Source organism: Rhizopus delemar, genomic scaffold (genome assembly GCF_000149305.1).
Source record: "Rhizopus delemar RA 99-880 supercont3.2 genomic scaffold, whole genome shotgun sequence".
NCBI classification, from domain to species: Eukaryota; Fungi; Mucoromycota; class Mucoromycetes; order Mucorales; family Rhizopodaceae; genus Rhizopus; species Rhizopus delemar.
Genome location: NW_027137828.1, coordinates 5,026,796 through 5,049,359, shown reverse-complemented (window position 1 = coordinate 5,049,359; position 22,564 = coordinate 5,026,796). Strand labels below are relative to the sequence as shown.

Sequence of the window (22,564 nt, the reverse complement as noted above, 5' to 3'; positions counted from 1 at the left end):
AATATAACTGCAGAACTCAATATGAAATCACTTTTTATTCTTACACAATCAGATGAATATGATTCAGTGATGATCGATACCCACATTTTAGAAATTAAAAAAGAAGAAATATTCAATATATCAGAGATACAGACCCAATTGAACTATCTTTTTGAATATGCAACCTATACTTTGGATGTATTAAAGAGACATTATGATTCTTTTACCAAGCAAACTAAAACTGTTATAACTAATACAATAGATGTCATCATGAATCAAAGTGGTAATACACTCAAATGGATTGTTAAATCTAAGAATCAAAAAATAATCCTCCTTTATTGTAGGAGAAATACAGAACCCAATGCCAGAAGTGGAATTTGTAGCCATACTGGCTACAGGTAATTTTTCGCCTATTTCAAGAGAGTTGATGGTAGACTATTTAACACCCCAGCTTGTCAAACAATGGGAATCTACAAATCACCATGGATATCAAAACTCACTGGTTACTATTTGTGAATACGTACTTCCTGTACTTGATAGGATATTACTTCAATTGAGTCATCTCCTTGGTTATGGCCTATGGTACGTACATAGTAATTATATCGCATAACATAAACATTTATACATTTCTTATTAGGAAAGAGCGTTATAGTGACTTTCTTGATCCGGATTCAATTGAAGAATGTGTAAGACGCGTACAAAAGCTCATTGTTCAAGTGCGTGAGCTCGCATGTCAATTGCGTCACCTTATAAAACTATTTAAGGCTTTTATTAAATGGATTCACTTGGGTAATATTGGATGACGCATATACATGCAGCTTATTTAACAAGGAAAATAGTTTCCTTAAAGACATCTGATCCAGAATCAGTTGAGCTTCAAAATATTTCCAATCTTTGTGAAGAACCAGAATTTGTCTTTGAATACTTGGAAGAATGGTTTGTACAAGATAAATTGGCTAAATATTTTGTTGATTCAAAGGGTATTTTAAGTTTGCTAAATTCATTTTTATTAACAAAATAATAGATTCCAAAAATAGTTTAAATATACAGTTGTTTGATATTATTGAATATTGTAGTAATATGCTTCAAAAGCCTTCAAAAAATATATCAAAAAACATGAAGGTGATATCAACAACTACTTTTCAATTAGAAAATGTACCCAAGCATACAATCACATCCTTTATATCAGTAAGTAATACGCGTATTTTTTTAGTACAAGAGAGATTGATCTGTATTGAAAGATGAATGAAAAATCAACACAAGCTATTTATTATGCTCTATTACATCAAGATCAAAAAGGTAAACTTTATTATACTCACAAACATATATTGATCAAGGGGGTTTTAGTGATTGTATTGAAAAATAATTTTAAAAAACCAGTATTACAATATGCATGCTTAAATATAACAAGTCAAGTTATCTCAGATCTGGAATTTTTTGATGATAAGGAGCTTGGTATCCTTGTACATAATAACAAAGGCAAGTAAAATAAGTTAAAACTTTGTTCTTTAACTAACCAGCTTTTTTTTTTATAAAGACACGGCTAATTTATATACAGTTCCACTTGATCAAATCGAATTTAAAGATTTGATAACCAAAGCATTCGATTCCCAAGATGTTCAGGTAAATATAAACGATGAAAGCTCAGTAATTTTGTTAGAACCACTTTTTTTTTTAGTTTAAGAGAAGTATTACATTAAACAATATGATTGATGTAAAATTAGGATGCAATGGGCTTCCTAAGAGACGCATATTTGCTGTTGTAGCATCCAACTGTTTATTAAATATTTACTCTATGGACAGACAAGAATTTGATGACGATGAATAAACAATTTTTCTTTATAAATTAAAATGGTGTAAAAGTAAAAAGAAATAAATTACAAATAGCGGTATCATTCATCTTGATAAGCACCACTCATAGCACTCGGGGTACGTTCATGTTCCCACTTTAACCTTAACTCATCCATACTACTGCTACTGTGTCGATGTGATATCTTGGCCTGTGAAGCTCTTGTCGGTGTCTGAGATAGACGCGCAAATACATTGCCTGTGGTAGGTGTACCAGAACGATCGATTGTAGAAGAGCTGGCAAGTGAGTGGCGTTTCAAAAGCGGTGGAGGCATTCTTTGCAACGACGCACTAGGTGACATCATCATCACACCATACTCATAATCATACTCTGGTGAAAGATTGCTGGGTAACATGGATGAAGACGGTTGAGTTCCCTTGAGTGATAGTTCACGAAGTGAGGTACGTCTACGTTGAAGCAAATGCTGAGCCTGTAGAGGAGGTTGTGGCTGTTGCTGAAGTACAGAAAGAGAACGCTTTCGCATCAAGGAATTTTGAGAGGAAACGGTATTGTTGTATGAGCTCTGGGATGAGGAATAGTCCGATTGTAAAGAGGCACGACGCAGATGGTTGCTTCGAATGGATGAAGTAGAGGATTCTCGATCAGCAGCATAGCGAGCAAATTCAGCAGGATTTGTCAGACTCATATGAATTGGTGATTCAGATCCGCCTGAACGCTGTTGCCAAGAAAGACGCTTTTGAATCATGTTGTAGAAACGATCAGGAGAAGGTGTTGATTCTCGTCCGGGATAACCGCCATTGACACGCATAGCATTGCTTCCCTTTTCGGTCAAGCTGACAGGTGGTCGAATACCTGCACCGGTAGCAGGTCTAGACATGCTGTGATTTGTATAGGCTGGTAGGGTGAGAGGAGAAGGGGGTGGCATGAGCCCCTCTGATTGTATACTACTTCTTCTTTCATAGCTTGAGGTCGATGTAGAGGCATCATCAGGTGAATCGTTCGTGAGGTATTCAGGTTCAGGCGTACCGAGCAGACCTCGAAGACCATCTTCATAAATTTTGTCAAATATCGTGTTGCCACTGTTCATAATGTAATCCTCAATCTTTGTATCCATTCGATCTGATCTTTGTTGATACCCCTTTGAGCGTTCTTCTAGTTTTCTGATCCTGCGTTCATTTTCTACCGTTGTTGCAATAGCTGCACGCTTCATGACAATCAAAGTTCGACGTAAATCTTGTACGGTCTTTTCAAGGTTTTGCATTGTCATCTGGCGACTGCATTCGCCCATGCGAGAGTTAAATATATCATCCACCAATGCTTCAGTAATATGGCGACATTCATCTATTTCCAGAGATTTGAGGAGCTTGATGGTAGCGTCATATACAAGCTCAGGGGCTGCATTCGCAGGCACATTGTATTGTTCTTCCAAGGTATCCACATCAGCCCATTCATCGTTTGGAAGAGGATCAGTAACGATATCATCAGCAAAGGTTACCTTACGCCTTTCGCTGGAATTCTGCTTGCCTGCTTCTGGAGAATGTGCTTGCACTTCATCAATCGCTCCAGCAGCTTCTGATTGCAGCGTTCTTATTCTAGCAGAGAGATAAGAAATCTCAGCTTCAATCAAATCAATACGTTCATCGGCCAAGTCAATAGCAAGTGTGTCCATCGGTTGACCGGTGAGTTCAGAGGTTTCTCTTTCAGCCATAAAGATATTCTTGCGTTCCTCAATAAGTTCAATCTTTTCTGCCGCAAGTCGTTCTCTTCTGAACAAGAGCTGTTCCATTTCGACAATCGCTTGCTTGCCTTGAATGTACTGATACAGCATCTTGTCAAGCAATTGCTTCTTGCGAGCCACACGAACTTCAGTAGGAATAGGATTCTTACGTCTCCGAGGGGGACGATAGCCAGGCAAGGCTTGCATACCTCCACGGCGAGCCACTACAGCAAAGCTACCGCCAATGATATGAGACACTTTGCTCAACAGCTGATCGTCCAACGTGCCGCCTTCACGCACAGCCTTTTTGACCAGGTTTGTCAATGCCTTGATCTGATTCTGGCTGATCAGCATCTCTTTATCACGTCGCTTCAAGGCCGCCTTTTGAACTTCATGTTCGCGTTGAAGTCGTTGACGGGCATGGCTAACCTCTGAGTGCTGTCGCTGCAACTTGGATATCTTGCGCTCCTGAATGGCCATCTGTTCTCTCACACGTTCGGTTTCTTGCTTCATTCTCTTGATCATCCGCTTCTTTTCAACCTTGAGCGTTTCCACATTAACTCTCAATGTTCTTAGCAAGGTCTCCTGCTGATTCTTGGTAGACTGCATGTTGGCCACTGTACGATTATAGTTTCGTTTGAGTTCATTGATCTCAGTCACGAGCTGTTTCATCTTATTTTCATAGGCATGCCGTGTTTCTAGCAATTGCTGCTTTTCCTTTAACTGTACATTGATATCAGTTCGATGAGAAGCATTGGAGGCAAAAGATTGCTTGGTCTTGGTCATTGCTTGATCACGTTCTGCTTGAAGTCCAACTAATTGATGGTGAAGGTGTTCGATCTTTTCATCAAATTTACGACGCATGAAGGCATATTTTGTCTCTGTCTTCTCAAGATGTGTTACTAATTCTTCCTTCACACGAATATCGGATTGAATTTGATAAAGCATACGGGCCAACTGTGGGTTAGGCTTATCTTGTTGCTGTTCTCCTGAAAGAATAGAATCAGCCGTAGTGGATCCAGTAGAGATTGCGTCCATCCCATCATCCAAACTGGACAGTCTCTTTTTGGACACTTGGGAGTCCCAAAAGGGAACCGAGAGAGCTTCAATCTCAAGTTGTTCAACAGGTGATGCTGAAGTTAGTGTATAATGGCCTTCATCTGAATCAGAGCGCTCCATCTGACTTGCCTTTTCATACATGGCCCTCTCTGCCTTCTCAAACACCTCTAACTCCTCTTCCCAAGATTGTGCGGCTTCTTCCATGGGCTTGAGCAAGTCCAATACTTCCATGCCTTTTTGTATTTCAGCTTTGGCCTTTGCAATGCTTTGTTTGATTTCGTCTTCAAGTAAATAGTCATCCTCATTCACGTAACCTTCATCATCTTCTTGATAGCTCTGTTGTCGTAACTTGCGACTAACTTTTTTTTGTGATGTTCGAAGACTGGATGATCGAGAGAGGATGGGTGATCTCTTGACAGAGAACTTGTTGGTCTTACGAGCCGCCATAAGGGTCGTGCTGGAACTTGTATTTTTAGGGTATTTCTTTCGTTTGAATCGGGTATGGGTCATATGGCTGCCATTGTTGCGTCGACGCTGTTCGGGGTAAAGTGTGCTTGTGGTGCTAGAGAATGAGATGGGGGTCATGACAGGCATGCTGGCTGCCTTCGTACTTTCAACAAAGGCCAATCGATCACGCGTATCAGAGAGCTCATTGGTGAGATCCTGAATGGTCTTTTGGTATTGTGCGACCAATGGATGCGTTTTAACTGGACTGGAGCCTAGTGGTACATCACCTTGTGCCTTATTTCCTTGATCATTCATAAACTCACCCAACTCACGCTCCATGATCATCGTATCACGTTCGCTTGTGAGCTGAATGATGGTGGTTGACATGTCTTGGATACGGCCACGCAATCGTGTCACCTCGGCTCGTAACGTGCGCGTTTCGTGGTCTGAACCAAAAGATGTATTGCCACCCGAGACAGCAGCCTCTGCCCTAACTGAAGCAAGCTCCATACGAAGACGGGCTAGCTGAGCCCTGAGCTGATTGACTTCGATAGATGAGCCTGCAAAGTCTTGGTTGATTGTCACTCGATTTTTTATGTTTCTTGCTCGATTAGCGTACTTGAGTGTATTAAGTGTTTCCATAAAATTAGAATCGGCGGGGGAGACACAAGCAAGCATCAGTGTTTGACTGTTGCCACCCAAGGAATCTTGCAGTAATCGAGTCAGTTTACTGTCGCGATAAGGAACATGTGTTGTCTTTCGAGATTCATCACCTAAAGCAGAGATGACATTACCAAGGGCCAACAAACCCGAATTGATCGAGATACCTTCCTTGGCTCGATCTCCTTGAGCATTCGTTCGTTTTAACTAAAAAGGTTTTCGTGCGATTAGTGATAAGAGGGTCTAGTGAGTGTATGTGTACACAAATAGCTTACTCTTTCAGAACCAGCCAAGTCGACAAAATGAAATTTACTTGTCACAGAAGGTTCATCAGCTGATTTTTGGTGCTTTAAAATGACTGAAAAGACAGCATGAGACCGTGAAGAGACAGTGTTCATGTCAGTTGAGCCTGTGGTACGACAAAGAGAGCCCTTTGCTAAAAACGACAGGAGTTCTTTAGGACTCTGACAAAGCTCCTCCTTGACGCCACTCCAATAAATATTGCCGGCGATATCCTCACGAATAGTCACTTCGATAGGTACGACATTAGCTGGTAAAGTGCCTTTTTTCTTCATGGCTGTATGAGGATTGAGTAAGTCAATCAATTCCTCATTATATAGCTCCAAAAAGGAAACATAAACTTCGTATTTAAACCCTTCATTGGACTCGGATTGCTCATGTAATTTTCGGAAGAGGTCAACGATGCAACGTGGTACAATGCCTGTCAAAGTTGTACAATAGATGAGAAAAAGGACTAAAGGCGAGGAAAGGTTTGTGCACAGTTACCTTCATGTTCGGGATTCACAGTAGCTTCTAACCCTGTACCCATACTGAATGTTTTACCTGAGCCAGTTTGACTAGAAAAAATAAATTTAGTTGGGAAGCTTGAATAAAAATGACGTAGTTACCCGTAAGCAAGAATAGTTGCATTAAACCTAATTAATTGTTGTAAATATCGCACTGACTTTTTTGTAAAGTTTATTTTTTACCCTTCAACAAATTTTTCTAATAAAGGTGCAGCTGCTTTTTCATATACTTCTTGTTGCTGTGTTTCATTGCTAAATACATAATCATAGGTAAATGACTTATCAGTACCAACGAGGACTTGAGGTTCATTGGGTATAAAGCTTATGCACTCTGTACAATTTGCTAGTTGTTCTTTTTGAGTTAATGGTCTAACACGCAAACCAACTCTATATTAAGGAGAGAAAAAAAAGGGGGGTGAGTTGAAATGAAGCAAAGAGATGATGAGTTAATGTACCTCACTGCTGTTGATGTCATGTTGAAATTAGTGTTTTATATAAAAAAATGTTGTATTTATTAATAATTATTTTGTTATTGACTATGCTATGTTTCACTGTGAAATAAAAAGGGGAACAAAAAAGGGGTAAAAAAAAAAAAGAAGAGAGAGAAAAAAGATACAAATCATAATTGAAAAATGCCGCCTCTAAATTCTCTCTTTTTTTTTTTTTACTAAATTAAAACCAAAAACCTGTACAATATTCCAAGATGAGTCGTCGTTTTTATCAAAAGTGTGTGTCGTTATCTTGAGCTCTGCATGTCGCTCTTTTTTTATACATTTTTTAAAAAATTACAACAGTGAAAAGAGGAAAATATATGTTTAAACAAGAATTTTATTCATGAATAATTTAAGCCTCAAGAAGCGCATAATGTCCAATTATACATCATTTTCGTCTGAAGCAGATCAGAGAGAAAATTATACGGTGCCTACGCGATAAATAGCCTTTTGGTTCTGGTCAGACAATGTGAAATAAAAATATTAAATGGCGTTTTTTCATTTATCAAACGACAGATTTGAGTGTGATCAATTTGCGTGAAATACATCTTACAGTTGGCGCAAGCCCAAAGGGTGGTTGTTTGTCGTTCCTAATCCCAGTTGACTCCAATGTAATACATGCTCTCTGAGCCACACTTTATTTTACCAAATATATAATAATATTAAAATAATAATCTCTTTATTCTTCATATCTTTTAAGCCACGTATCGTGGACTACGTATGCATGATAATATCAACCCTAATGAATAACGACCTTACACAGAGGAAGAAATCTCAACTCTTCCAAAGATTCCGAAATGAGGAAAAAGCAGTAACCCAACATGTCTGAGAAAAAAGGTCATTGTCTTTTGGACATTTCTTTCAGTCTGGAAGAGAATATGCAACATCAGCTCAAAGTGAATTTCAAATGATACAAACATGATCTCAGTAAATATCATTACGATGAATGGACAGTGGGAGAAGAAATCAACAAGCCTCTCCTACTGAAGCCCAAAAACTATTCAATGGACACAACACTAGCGATCAACGCCATTTACAAAGGATCAGAGATCATCCGAACCCAAAGCAGAGCAGCCACAGAAATATTCAAACAACTCAACGCACTCAGTGAAGAGGAACTTTATCACGACAAAACCAGACAAGTTCTGGAGAAATCATTGAAAGTGCCAAACGACTTGCAGTCTTTGCCTTAGCGCAAGCAAGACACCATAACGCTGAAGCCAAAGACTATACAATCAAGGCACTCAAATCTTCAGTTAGCCTTAAGCATTTGGAAATAAAAGGCTCGGGCAAATGAGCCGTATTCAGTCTCGAATTTATCGAACAATACAATGAAGCAAACTACCAGCAGCAAGTCCCAACTCTTATGGGGTCAGAGGAGGACACTATCAACATGGAAACAATTATTGTAGAGGAAGAGGTTTTTCACGAATGGAAAAACTTCTTTGAGGGATGCGGACGTAGGCTCTCAATCTCCTACAGCAATTACAGTTCCCAAAACAATTAAAAACCGCCAACAAATTCAATTCTCACGAGTAATATTGGTGCCACCCATGCTAATTACCCGGTCAACAACGATGTCTCGACAGCGGAAATTATCATCAACACCAGACTTCAATATACCATCCAATAGAATACTTTCCGGAGGTCGACTTAACAGGTTTCACGACCACTGGAAATCAATAACGACACACCCATGACCGACATCAGTCATTCAACAATGATGCAAGATACAGGTTGCTCAATGACCAGTTCCTTAGAGAAACTAGATAAAGAAAATAGCAGCCAAAGACCAATACCACATCAATTTGGCAATTCAGAAGTTTCTGGACAGTGGAATGACAGAGGTATCTTCGTCACAAAACAGACTACCTATCGAAGTTCTTTACACTACAAGAAAAGCCAAAGCGAAGACCCATTTTGTACTGTCAGAAGCTGAACTCATTTATTCAAGTTGAGCACTTGGTAAATTCCTAAAAACTTATAAAATTAAACGATAAGAATGTACTCTTAATAAGCAATATTAAAAGTTTATGTTCTATAACGCTGCTTGCAAAACGTAAACAGGCTATGCTTGACAATGCAGTGTATTGTATATTTGATAAAGATCATCTATATATTTATATACTTTTTCATTTATTTATCATCTTTAGAGTTACTTATCAGTTTTCTTTCAAATCATGGAACAATGTGATATATAACTTACTTGGTCGAAATAGATCTACAGAACGCTAGTATTACATTATGTATATATTTCCAGGTAAAACACTATTAATCAAAGGACAAAATGAAAGCATATAAAATCCGCTTTATCAGAGTATTCTGGCTTGACTTATAAGAAAAGGTGACTTTTATGAATTGGATTTCTTCTGCTTGAAAGGTTAACTTTAAAAGCAAAATACCGTCATACACATATGCCAACTATGTATTTTTCTTCACCGATACTATATATGGTAATCCAGTTCTTTAGACAGCCTCTTTTTCTTCAGCCTTTATTCTTTATTTGGCTTGAGTGTTACGCTCTGATTTCTAGAACAGTCATTTTATTTTTTGAACTAAAATACTTTTACATAAAGGCTATTACTTCGAAGAATTGCTTTGTACTTATCGGCATTGATTTAACAAGGGCATTAGAGTCTCAGTATTGAAAGGATTAGTTTAATATCCTTTCAAGAGCAATTCGAATCTCGTCTTTGTCTACCCTTGTTATTTTGTACAGAAGAAATAACAAAGCATAATCAAACCACTAAGAAGTAAATGATAGACGTAAAGCATTAAAAACGCAATTTTTATATGAATTACATACAATTTCTTGTTATATACTATGTTAAACTTATAAAGCTCATTTTTTTTTGTCTTGATTCTTTGATGAAACATTGACAGTATTGCGAGAACCATCTAAATCGTCAGAAGAGTCATCACCAGAATCTCTGTTCAAATAATTGTCAACTGATAACATGTTATCAGCAACAAGATTCTATTATTAACAAAATGCGTTCTTATTAGGAGTTGGACTACAAAAACAATAAATCATGCGCTTCAGTACGAACCTTTATCATAGATTCTTCAACAGCCTTGATATAAAAAATTAAAGCTAATCCAGGAGGCAGGCTAAGTCGAATGACAGGACGCTTTCAAAGACGTAGATTCCTCGACTTGCCTGGCATAGATGGTAAATATGCATTTTGTTTACTATTAAAGTAGTTAGACAAGATATTTTAGGTCAATACCAATAACATAATACTTACAGTACACTTGGATACCAAAAAGTTTGATATGCTCATACAAGCCTCCATCTCTAGACTTGATCATTTTTCTGATTTATTTTAAACTTGATTAAGTGCTTTGCTAACTTTATTTTGACTTCGACAAAATGCTGGTGGTTAAGTTGGCTGGGTGGGCTGCTCACCTCAATTAGAGCAAATGGTAGGTCATCTTTGTTCAGGTTCAAAATAGCATCAGGAATTTTGCCCAAATTTCTTCTTTCATCATCCTTTTGATTTTTTTGTTTGTCCTCTTTGTCTACTTAAAGAGCCTGGTCCCTCCTAATATCAAAACCTTAGTTAATTGAAACCCTCAAAATAATAGAACAAAGCTCGGTAACAGTGTATGTCTTACCGTTGCAAACCGAACTGACCAGAGTGGCTTTTGAATCATTCTTTTAAGACCGATGACAAAAAAAGTAACAATGAAATGTATTTCTCCTTGTTTATGGTAGAGGGAGCAATGCGTCTCCTTCGGCAATATCAAGCTTTCAATACCTCTTCGGACATGTGGGAAACATCAGTAGCATTTCTCTTATGAATATAAGTCTGGCATTTGATACAATTGGCATAATAAATAGCAACATTGATAAACCAAGTGACAAATTATATTTTGTCTATAAACTAGGATATTGGCCAAAGATTCATTAGCATATTCAGGAGCGCTTTTTTGAACAAAAAGGTATTGAAAAATGTTGATAGATGAAGAGGACAACATTTGATAAATTGTTGTCAGTAAAAGTATATCAGGTAATTGGTAAACCAAAAAATATGACTGCTGCAATGTAGGGTTGTTTAAGGAACTGGTAATTTAAAAACCGTCCTTTGAAGTGCACCAACTGTAAACAAGACCATGAAACTAAAAAGAAGGTCTATTAAAGAAGCTCCTTATTAAGATATTTCTGAAACTAACGAACAGAATACTTTATAAAAACTCTGAAATGACTGACAGGAACATTGTTACAAACCTCTGCTTCCTTAAATCTGCTACGTCTAACACTATTTTTTACAACCGACCAAAATTTCTCAATGGGTTTTAATTCAGGTGAGTAAGGGAAAACGTAGATATATCTGTAACCTCTCACAGTGATCAAGTTTCCAATTTCATCTAAACTGTGGCTAAGAGCATTATTTATTACAATATAAAAGTTTTTCATTGATGGATTTTTATCCAACCTGTGCAAATTCTTTTCAATGAACTTTAAATAATGCCCAGTAGTAGTGCCTTTTGGTGCTTTTTTCTTTGGTAGAGCACGTTTACTTTTGCCCGCATCAACTTTGATCTTTTTTGACGCAGCAGGCTGCCTCAATTCCATACCAATTACTCCAAAAGTGGAGATGGCGCTAAACACAGTTGAGCGATAGCTCTTGTCGTAGCTGTTTCAGTAATTGCTGGTTGGCCGTTCTCTACCTAAGCATACACTAGTATCATATTGATATTGAATCCTGATTCACCCACCAAATCACAATTGGCAAAGTAGTCCCTATCATTTATAGCCAATGCATGATTGGCACTCACTTAAAAATGAAGACACACTCTTCAGTAACAAGCTTCCTGGCACTTGTGTCCTTCAAGCTAAAATTTTCAAAGCTGTTTGTCAAACACAGCTAAATCAGGAACAGTTGGCCTAGAAATTTTGCTGATATAATTGACAATATATTTTTTGTACTTGCCATTCAAGCATGCCAGCTTTCTTCTATCATGGTTTGTCTGTTTTTCAAAGATGTTCCATTTAGGTTTTTCTTCGAGTCTTTTAGTTCACGTCTGCCCAGTAGCTCTATATAGCTTAATTTTCAAATAATATAGAAAAAATATCTTTTGATCAGCTGAATAGGCTTTGTTAATTCTTTTAAAGTCGTTTTCTTTCAATTTTTTGAATTTCTCATCAATTTTTTACATGTTTTCATTAAATTGCCTTTGTTCCTCTTCTTGCATTTTATTGTGTTGGCTTAATGTTGTAATTATGCTTAAATTGAAAGGTTCTACATTTTCTTCCCAATCCATAGCAACCTCGCCCTTCTCATTTACTATTTTTCCTTGACTGTTTTTCGTAGAAAAAATATGATATAGGGCAATGATACAATATCTATTTTTAATTCTATTAAAAGAACAAAGCGCAAATTGATTACACTTAAAACCGCCATTTAATAAAATATAATAAAAAAAAAAAAAAAAAAAAAAAAAAAAAAACCCCCTTTCTTTTAAGTATATTATAGAGTATCTCATGTTCATTTAGTTTTATCCATTTATTGACCCATTCATAATTATGTTTAGCCGTTGGCTTTGTTAACACATATTCCATAACAAAGAATAAGAAATGATTTTAATCAAAATGATATTATGCCCGAAAGACAATATAAAAAACCATCTACTTTCCCCTTTCTCATAGAAATTTTGCAAAGGCTAAGTGCTCTTTGCAACATTTTTTACATGAATATAATTGATTAGTATGATTTGATCTTTTTATAATAAATAATTAGGGCTGTAGCTTCGTCACGGTTTGAGAAAAAGGATGTATCTAACAATGGGTTGTATTAAAGGACAGTTTTTATTATATGTTTAAGACAAGCTTTTAAATACTAAAACACATATATATGTCTATCTATCTGCTTTATAATCAAGCAAACTTGTAGGAATCCTTATTGCAATACATGGTTAATATTAAAAGCCTCTCGTTTTTAATACTCATATTATAAATCGGACAAAAAAAAAAGGAAAAAAAAAATTATGTCACAGAGGTAATGGTTGAAAGCTATTGTACTTCATTAATAAAAGCAACCTTCTTTAATACGTCTTTCTGTTTTTAGATAAAGTAGCATTGTAACTTTGTGGTTTTATTCATACAAGTATTATATAGTAAACTTCAAATCTCTAGCAACGAATTTTGATTTTTTATCAATCCATTCCGTAAGACCATACGCAGCCCCACCCCCATTATGATTGGGTGAATCCACTCCAATAAACATATTTTCATATGTTTGCTTGTAAGTCCATCCATAAGATGGTCCAGGTGATCTTTGCTTGATAGAGCGATCCCATTTGAGATCAGGTGCAAGGAATTCATGATAAGCCGTGATATGTTCACCGAGTGTTCTGTTATTAAAAAGAGTTTTAACAGTGTCAACAATGTAAGATTCAAATCGCTCATTCAGTTTTTCATTTTTGAGAAAGCCATTGATAAGTACGCCATCTGCGAACTTTTGAGGGTATGTCTTGTAGGAATAGCGCAGGACATCTGTTGCCAAGTTGACACCAAATGTGGCATCATAATCTTGACCAAGATAATACCATTTGTTGTTTGTATAATCTTTATATGCACCATCATTAGTTTGTTCTTGCCAATAACCATCCCAATGACCAGCAAGGTACTCAAAGACCATAAAACGAAGGAATTGGTCAATATCAAACACTTCTTCTTCAAACTTTTGTACTGCCGCATCATCTGTCAGATTGAGGTCATGGAAGGCTTTTGCTAACGAATAGATAGCCTCAGTACCTTCAGGTGATTTCTTATTGGCCTTGAACATTGTGTATTCATCCTTATTTAGCAGTTGGAAACCAGAACCAGTTGCACCACCATAAAGAGGGCCCATTTGAGCAGGAGGATTACCAGCATAAAAGTTGGCACGAATATAAGAGTACTTTGGTATATCATCAAGCATATTAAATGTACCATACCCTTCACCATTGATGTATAGACGGACCATGTTAGCTTGATTAGCATAAGTACCCATGGATCGAAGACAATCAGCATAGAGCTTCTCTCGCATCTGTGTAGGATCTTCTTCCATATGTCGAATCTTGAAGTTGTTTCGATTGTCTATAAAGTCGCCTTCAGCAAATGTCCATCGCCAGGATTGCTTGGCAGGATTATGGCTTTTACCAGCACCTGTAATACTGAACTTGACATTTTGAAAGGTCTTGTAATAATCTTTTCCGATCATTGTCAACTCGACAATAAATTTCTTTTTGGGGACCTTTCTTACCAAGGTATTCATATCATTTGGTCTACCAGTGACAAATATAGTAGGTATGTAATTGGTATCAAAGAGATCAGGATTCTCATCTGCACGCTTCCACTGCTTGCCATTGTCCAAAGGTCGAGGGAGCACAGGTATATTGGCATACGTGATTGGCCTGCCAAAGAATTCATTGAACGTACGTGTTGCACCAGACTCTAATTGACGAGTAAAGCCTTCTGCATTTGAATCACAAATGTACTTGTAGTCTGTTGCGCTGCCGACTTCAACAGATCCAGTGTATAAAGGAACAGTAGGGCTCACAGGCTGTAGGTTGATTGAAGCACCATTCACGTTTACTTGAACACTTTTTGAGCCTGGACAAACCACATTAAACTGTACGGTAGCTGCTTGAGAAAGCGTAAAAGCTAAGCAAAGGCAGATACTGTACGAAATAATGTTCATAGGAAGAAAGTATAATATTTTTTTAAAAGAAAAAAAAAAGAATACTAAAAAAAGAACTCTAAAGCTTTTATACTTTTTTGATATAAATAGTAGTAACAAGGAAGCTCGTAAACAAATTTCAATCAAAACCACTCGCAGTAAAAAAAGCGCTTAATCTATTCGTCATTTGTCTCTCTTTTTTCTTTTTTCTTTTTTCTTTTTTTTCTTTTTTTCTCAGATAAAAAGCTATGCATCGCTTGAACGGAACTCAATGTTGTACTTGTGCTTCTTTTTACTCCTTTTGAAAAAAAAAAGATTACCATGCTCCTTACTGATTTGCTTCTCTAAATCATACTTGTATATATTCTCCCTAATTTTCCTTCTTTTTTGTAAATCAAACAATAAGAAAATACCTATAGATTGACTTGAATCGTTTAGAATTTCAAGTGGAACATTTCAATAAAGTGCTCTCTTTGTTGTGTGTTTTGCCACAAAGTCCTTATACAATGACTGATCAATAAAGGATACTTTATGCTGCTCATCTTTAAGATATTATAAATTGAATGTTGAAATATCCCTAAAATTAAATAAACATAACTCCCCCTCCTATTTTTTTATTCCTGTTGTCTAAATAATATCAAGTAAATCATGAAACATTGATGTTTTCGCGGGGCTGAGTTATTTGCATTTAGAGCTAAAAAAGGATCCACTTATGCAACCTATCCTTTCTACTGACACTTGCGTTAGCTTAAATAGGACAAGATTTGAGCTCTTTAGTTAATTCTATTTTCGTTGATAGAAACTCCTTAGTCTGCCCATCTGTTGTGATACTTCCCCCTTTGAATACCCCATTTACCGTCTCCTGTTCAGTAATCTTATCGTGAGAAAAACACGCCAAATGCTCAGTCAATCATAAACAAATCCGATAGTTTTTAAATAGGAAAGGTCTGTTTACGCTTGGTCTTTGTTTTTTTTTTTTAAAGAACATTCCAAATATAAAGTCCAATTTTTTGCTTTTTTTTAAAAAAAAAAGGTTTGCCTCTTTTGCAAGAGATATGAATGAGAGCAATATGCATAATATTAAAAAGGACAAATTAAGTGATAAACGCCAAATGATACAGTAAAAATAACGTGCTGTCTATACTTAAACAACACTTATTGGATTTGTTTATTTTGCTCAGTTTGCTCAGAAACAGTCAGCTCGTTCATTATTTGTTCGTAATTTAGTAAAAGGGTTTGAACCTTACGGAGTTTTCGGCTCAGCTGTTCCAATGTGTTTTCGTCTCGAGTTTCCTTTACGAGCTTGATTAGAAACAAGGTATATTTATGGATGTAAACATAATGTTTGCCAGGGCTAATCAAGATATTAGTAGTGCAGATCAATTTTCCTTTTCTCAACTTACAGTTCGTAATTAGGCTTCCATATACTAATATGACTCTTAACAGTTGGCTTGAGCGTAAACAGCTTCATTAATTCTGCTTTCGCTCTTTCTGGATTACGAAATATGTAATACTGCATCCAAGCAATCTATGCGTTGTTCAATCTGAGTCAGTGACGCAGGGTATAACAAATGTGTTTATTTTCTTACTCTGTAAATCGGACGATGATGCCAACCTTTGATGTCTACGCTAATAATCTCTAAAAGTCGTTTAAATATACCTTTATAAGCAAGCGCAACATCCGCCGGTAAATGCTCTGTTCCATTTTGTATCAGATCTTCATCACCAGCATGCTGTTTTGGATGATCATTTACATCTTCTTCGGTTGAATTTTCACCAATCTGCAGGTTTTTTTCTTTGGCTAAATATTCCATGACAAGGGTCGCACTGATTTTTCCTTGAAAAAGATATTTGGCTAAAGATGAACAAAGAATATAAACAGGCTCAATCAATAGCTCCTTCTGTCCTCTATCTTGTCTACTATCTCGAATAGCATGCATATACCAACCAAGTACTTCCTATGGTTTGTAAGGAAATTTGTTAAGAAAGGCAGTTTGCCTAACCAGAATACTTTTCTTACCGTGGGTGGACGTCCTATCTTTGCAAAACATTTTCCAGTCGCGTAATAACATCTAGATTGCAAATAATAAGAAATACATATTCATTCTATAAAACAAACAATTTTTTTTTACCGCCACTGTGATTTTTGTAAACTTTTATAACGAAGAGCATGTATATACATTGCTACAGCAAGTTTGTAGATTGGCTTTGAATCAGGAATACTATTTTTGACACTAATCAGATTACCACTTGCATCCATATAATTATTGACAGTTTCTGGTTCAAATGCTAACATATCCATAGGCGGAGTTACCATAGAATAAAGAAGATTGCCTATCTGTGTAAACATTTCATTTCTTTGAGAAACATCTTTTGATAGACCTCCCAAATAGATCGCTCTTAATATCGCATGAAAGGCTTTCTATAAAGCCATGATTCGTTATTTTAAAATAAACGCTCGGGACAATTGAATCCGTCTGAGGGCTTATCTTACCTTTTGATAATCTGCAATGTCCTTTTTATGTGATTTAATATTAGAAGCACTCCAATTGAGCTCTTCATCTGCAAGCTGATGGTAACAAACTCCAAGGTCATACCAACCATTACCATCATCTGGATTAAGAATCAAATGTGACTACAATATAACTTAATATGCGTGTGTCTTTTCAGAATATCAAACACATACGGTAAACTCCTCTATGGCAGTTTCAAGGTCAGTCATGTTCCTTTCGTTGCTGGTTTTAGTTCTGTTCCTGATTTGTAGACGAAGTGTTTTCCCTCTTATCCAAAATATTTTATAATAAACAACTTCAAAAAAAAAGAATGATGTTATAAACAAATAACAGCGAAGTAAAACTTACATGAGATATTATTTTTTTTCCTATCCACAGGTAAAATGGGTATCAAAGTCTTTCTGTAGATACTGTTGATGGACAAAGAAAGATTCAAATCGCTATTCATATAATCTTCAATTACTTTCTTGTTCGAATCAACGATTATTTGCTTTTCAGGGAGTTGCTCAAACAAATCAGAGACCGCATCAACCACGTCCTTCAAGTCTCCCTTTAGTAATGCACCACTTTGAAGTTTTACAACGGCTGCTTTCACCACTAGCTTGAATAATCGTTCAGCCGCCTTTTGATCCATTTTAACATGTGTACAATAATGTTCCTCAATCATATCAGCTTCGGCCTATATTTTAAACGTAGATGCTCAGTTTTTTTTTTTTTTTTTTTTTTTTTTTTTTTTTTTTTTTTTGCAACTTACTCCAAGATGAACACCGTAAATACAGTGATAGCATTGATAAATATCTTTACGGAAGGCTTCACTGTCTGTTTCAATCAAATTATTTAACAAATGATGCAAAAATACATCTAAAAGCAAGAAAACAATGAGTTGAATGAATTTAAGTCCATCTTTTCTACATACCATTGGATGTACAGCAAATCTCTCTTTCTCCAAGCTCATCGTGAAATTCTTGCAAAAGCTTTACCCAGTCAAACATGATCTTTTGCGTCTTTCTGGTCTGTGCTCTTAATTCTCGTTTTATCAAGTGGGAATGTATGATCCATGATTTTACCACGATGGCATTAAACCTGTTGGCCTTTGTGATTCTGGATGGTGTGTGAGGGATGCTATCAGGGGAGCTAAAGTTGTTGACAAGTGGAACAAAATCTGGATGTCTGAATATATAATAAACGGTCATTCTCAAGACAATTGTCAATATATCAATAAAATCTTTATCTGCTTCTTTAGGAAGCCATTCTATCACATTTTATATTAATAAATTACCACATAACAAAAAAAAAAAAAAAAAAAAAAAAGTAAATACACTTACTTTCAGATTCTGGATCTTCAATCAATGTCAATAGGTCATCCATAACATCTCCTAAATGTTTTCCTATCTTGGAGAATATAACATCTTCGTCCTTGCATAAAATTAATTTTGATTGAAATTGACTACTACCATATTCAACCATTTGTTTGACGAGAGAGCAAAAGATTTGCTTGTAACAGTTCCATGCTTCGGTATGCTGTTCTGCACGGGTATATGCCTTCGCCAACAAGACAATCATTTGGATTGTTTCATCTGATTCAATTGGGTCACTTGTATTAAGCTTTGATTCAACAATGGGCTTTATCACTTCAATCACAGTAGGAAAATCGCCAACGTCGCTCTTGTCTTTTGCTTGAACCAACAAATTTCCAATTCGTAACAGAGACAGTTTGTTGTTCATACTTTTTAAATCAATAAAGGAATCATACATGCTTTAAAAAGAATTAACAATGAGAAAAGTGAAGTTTTTTCTTTTATATACCTTTTGATATTGATTTCTTTTAATGATGGGTTCAGCTCCAAGATGCTTTTACATTTTTCATAGTATCTAGAAGCGTTTTGGATGTCGTCCTGGCATTGTGCTAGCTTCCCCAGAATATTGTAATAGCGTAGTTGGAATTTTTGTTCATCTTGTGATAAGGTTGCGCTTGCTTCTGGATTGTTTTTATTTGTCTCAAATAAAGTGGGTGTTATATCGAACAGATGTCTCTCTGCTAGATTCGTCCAAAGTTTAGTTGTTTCCATTAAACTCTCGATTTGCTTTACTTTTGATTGCTTTGATAACATATTGGAAGCTTTCTTTTTATAACTTGCTGAAAATCCGATATGGGACCCTGCTTCCTGGGTAGCGATCATAATCGCACGAATTAATCTGTCAATGAAATATTCACAAACTCTAAGCGTGGCCTACATAGGTGAATCACATTAAAAAATAGGAATCATCATGGATCGACAGTTTCTTACCAATGCTTTTTCATGAGTATCCAAATAAGCGAGATGGTTTATGAAATTGGCTTCAAGAGAGTTTATAGCATCTGTCAATAGCTCCAACAGATTATTGCTCATAAATGATGTTTCTTTATCCAGATACATGTCCTCTTTTACAGTGGTAATGACCAACTTGCAAAGTACGTCGACAACACCCGAGTTATCTGCATTCAGGTTCAAAATAATCTTCTTTATAAGGTTACTGGATGATTGATCATTTGTTGAATTAATAGAATAATTCATCGCAAACATAGTCAGCCCTTTTCCTTTACTGTTATGTTCAAGAGAATCGAGGTCACTTCTATATGCAAAAGTCAGCCACTTCATCATTTTTACCGATCTTTCTAAACCTTTTGCCATCCATATCCCAACTGTACATGCTCTCTAGTTCATTTATTTTGATATCAAACCAATCCCAAAAGTGAGGAGGTACTATGATTGATGCTTGCTGTGGCTCATGCCATGGTCGATTTTTACAAAGATTGGGCATCGTGTTCAATGAATCATAGAATTCTTGAATCTTTAAATCAAATTGTTTTTCTTCCTGGAGCATTTTCATACGAGAAGCTTCAGTGTTTAAAAACTTTTCCTTCTTGCGTCTGGAAGCTCTGTTTTACAGTAGATTGAATGAGTCTCAGTTAAACGTGCAATGATCTTCTCATCCTGATTACCTTAGGTTCGCCTTTTTTGTGTCCTCTTGATCGCTTTCTTCGTCTTCTCCTGTTACAGTATCAACAACATCTTCTCTCTTACGCTTTTGTGACTTTTCTGATTCGTCCTGTGCTAGAGTTTCACCCTCAGTTGATATTTGATGATCAATCATTGTAAATGGCATTATATTAGAAGAGGGCGGTAAAACTTCAGAAGATGGTTGTGGGTGAGGCTCTTCTTGAACAGCTTCAATCACGGGAACTTCATCTTTTTCTATTGATATTTTGATTGCATTATTAATGAACATGGTATTGTTGATTTCAATATTGCTCTCAAGTGACTCTTCCGCAATTTCATCTTCCAAGTTATTAGCAGTGTGCTGCTTTCTGTAAAGAGCGAGTAATTTTTCCATCAACATTGATAAATCTGGTTTTTCAATTGTTATTTCAACAGGCTCTATCGACGTAGCTTGTTCATCCACATCCATCAAATCCATCATAGAATCGTCTTTCATTCTTTCCAACAATGTTTTTCCCAACGTCCACTCAGATTGTTCTTTTAAGGTATTCTCTATATAATGCTGACAAGTGAAATGGTCACCAATATCGCATAGAACCTAGAGACACATATTATGTGATCAACTCTGTATTCAAGGATAGTTTATAATAAAAGAAACTTACTTTGCATAAGCCTTCAAAGCAATTCCACTGGACTGGAGTAAACCTACCACTACGGATCACATCCAAAACGCTTTTTTTTCTCGCTTCCTCGTTTATAAAAATTCCATTTTCATATGCAAGTCTGGCAAATCGAAGATTCTTTAAACTGTGTGATAAACAGCCAACATGATACCAAATGGAATATGCTGTAGGATCCATTTCAATTGCCTAATAAAACGATTTATGTTTGTCATCTTTTGATTTTCTGTTTCTTGACAATTTACTTGTAAATAGTATTTTAATGCTTCTCTGGCCGAATCAATGTCTTGATTTCTGTTGTATTCTTCTTCCAAGACAGATGCATAATTTTTTGAAACAACAAAGAAAAGTGTTAACAGTGGTGAGCTATTATCATCCTTATCGTCCTCTTTTGTATTCTTTCTCTAATAAGAGGAAGGTTGAGTAATGTGTGTATGTGCGTCTGGTTTATTTTACAGCTTTTGCTTCCTTTTTCAAGAATTTATGATCGATGAGTTGCTCATATTTTTCTTTAGCTTCTTCTAGTTTTCCCTTGTGCTGTAGTTTTAAGGCCTCTTCATAGATTGAAATCAATTCTTCAATCTAGGAGTTATGGGAATGTAAGCTTTTTTTTTGCTGATTGTTTTTTATTTTTTTATTTTTTTTTTTACTTGAACTCCTTGTTCAACTTTTTTGATGGCTGATGTTCCTTTATTTATGGTACACCAATTATACTATAGATAAAATATGATTTACATAATAAGCTACTTGTTTTTATCTTTTTCTTTTGAATGCGCACATTCTTTACCATTGTTTGGAATAGGTATGAAGAAGAAAAAAATAGTTGAAAGGGGAAAATAGAGCGCGTCTTTTAGGTTATTCAAACACAGACTCTTTCAGAGCAAAAGTAATTTAGGCATAATTGCTGGTAGACTTATTTGCTGCAAATCAATCTACGGTTTTTCAGCGACCAACATGTACCATATTCTATATGATATATCAAACATTTTGATGAGTAAGAATGCAAACAAACTAAGGTATGCTTGCCTTACATGGATTATATCCCTTATGCCAGGTATTCTTTCTGTGTGAACCTAGTAAAAAGAAATTCCCTGCTATGTTGAAAAAATTTATCACAAGAGAAATCTTCAAATGACTATCATTGATTTTGCGCTGCTTTTTCCTGACAAAGACTGCTCTTGTCACTTTGATACTTATTGTTAAGACAGAACGACGTATTCTTGGAAATGGTAAGTTATGGACTGATGAAAGTAATTTGATAGAACGATATATAATATTATTAAATGCATTTTTGGCAAAGAAAGTGTATAATCAAATTGGTGGATTAGACAATAAATGGCTTGCTCCTAAAGCAATATTCATGTTATTGTTATTATATCCGCATAGCATGGCATGCCTTTCTTCTACATCTCTTGATGTTTAATGATGCCAATGTCTATGCTCGTTGTTCTTTTTGATCTCGCTTGAAGAGGAAAAGGATATGAGCAGTAAGTAATCTGATTTTCTTTTTTCTGATTGATCCACCTTGATTTCATCTGTGATGGGTTACTGGATATCCAATAAACATGTCTATGTAAAAAATGCTTACCTTTTATGAAGAATCATGCAGTAACACTTGAATGGAAAAAATACTCCGTGTGTAATGAATTAGCCACTTGTATCACGAGTAGGCATTGGAATTCCATTGGCTCAACCATGCTTAGCATTTTTGTTTGCCAAGCATGAATGATGTCCGAAACATTGAGTATAAAAAG

General features: G+C 36.0%; 6 protein-coding genes across 6 annotated transcripts; 2 read left to right on the top strand and 4 right to left on the bottom strand.

The window, feature by feature from the left end:
- Positions 1 to 340: 340 nt before the first annotated feature.
- RO3G_04193 (uncharacterized protein) lies at positions 341 to 1,380 on the top strand (the record flags this gene model as incomplete). Its single annotated transcript, XM_067658783.1, has 5 exons — positions 341 to 561; positions 617 to 768; positions 819 to 915; positions 1,056 to 1,167; positions 1,360 to 1,380. The coding sequence occupies 5 exons, from the start codon at positions 341 to 343 to the stop codon at positions 1,378 to 1,380; spliced, it is 603 nt and encodes a 200-aa protein (XP_067514884.1).
- A 387-nt stretch (positions 1,381 to 1,767) lies between these two features.
- On the bottom strand, positions 1,768 to 6,953 carry RO3G_04192 (uncharacterized protein; the record flags this gene model as incomplete). The annotated part of the gene is made up of 7 exons (XM_067658782.1): positions 1,768 to 1,816; positions 1,933 to 5,879; positions 5,948 to 6,393; positions 6,459 to 6,529; positions 6,581 to 6,607; positions 6,662 to 6,730; positions 6,934 to 6,953. The coding sequence occupies 7 exons, from the start codon at positions 6,951 to 6,953 to the stop codon at positions 1,768 to 1,770; spliced, it is 4,629 nt and encodes a 1,542-aa protein (XP_067514883.1).
- Positions 6,954 to 8,665: 1,712 nt separating this feature from the next.
- Positions 8,666 to 8,908, top strand: RO3G_04191 (uncharacterized protein; the record flags this gene model as incomplete). The annotated part of the gene is made up of 1 exon (XM_067658781.1): positions 8,666 to 8,908. The coding sequence occupies one exon, from the start codon at positions 8,666 to 8,668 to the stop codon at positions 8,906 to 8,908; it is 243 nt and encodes an 80-aa protein (XP_067514882.1).
- Positions 8,909 to 9,811: 903 nt separating this feature from the next.
- On the bottom strand, positions 9,812 to 10,281 carry RO3G_04190 (uncharacterized protein; the record flags this gene model as incomplete). The annotated part of the gene is made up of 3 exons (XM_067658780.1): positions 9,812 to 9,946; positions 10,020 to 10,063; positions 10,218 to 10,281. The coding sequence occupies 3 exons, from the start codon at positions 10,279 to 10,281 to the stop codon at positions 9,812 to 9,814; spliced, it is 243 nt and encodes an 80-aa protein (XP_067514881.1).
- Positions 10,282 to 13,082: 2,801 nt separating this feature from the next.
- Positions 13,083 to 14,657, bottom strand: RO3G_04189 (uncharacterized protein; the record flags this gene model as incomplete). The annotated part of the gene is made up of 1 exon (XM_067658779.1): positions 13,083 to 14,657. The coding sequence occupies one exon, from the start codon at positions 14,655 to 14,657 to the stop codon at positions 13,083 to 13,085; it is 1,575 nt and encodes a 524-aa protein (XP_067514880.1).
- A 1,134-nt stretch (positions 14,658 to 15,791) lies between these two features.
- RO3G_04188 (uncharacterized protein) lies at positions 15,792 to 21,600 on the bottom strand (the record flags this gene model as incomplete). The annotated part of the gene is made up of 20 exons (XM_067658778.1): positions 15,792 to 15,990; positions 16,040 to 16,164; positions 16,226 to 16,594; positions 16,657 to 16,708; positions 16,769 to 17,058; positions 17,131 to 17,271; positions 17,323 to 17,444; positions 17,498 to 17,828; positions 17,904 to 18,010; positions 18,066 to 18,401; positions 18,475 to 18,875; positions 18,956 to 19,380; positions 19,438 to 19,625; positions 19,798 to 20,069; positions 20,133 to 20,728; positions 20,793 to 20,999; positions 21,056 to 21,214; positions 21,267 to 21,392; positions 21,461 to 21,523; positions 21,598 to 21,600. The coding sequence occupies 20 exons, from the start codon at positions 21,598 to 21,600 to the stop codon at positions 15,792 to 15,794; spliced, it is 4,512 nt and encodes a 1,503-aa protein (XP_067514879.1).
- Between the last annotated feature and the right edge of the window lie 964 nt (positions 21,601 to 22,564).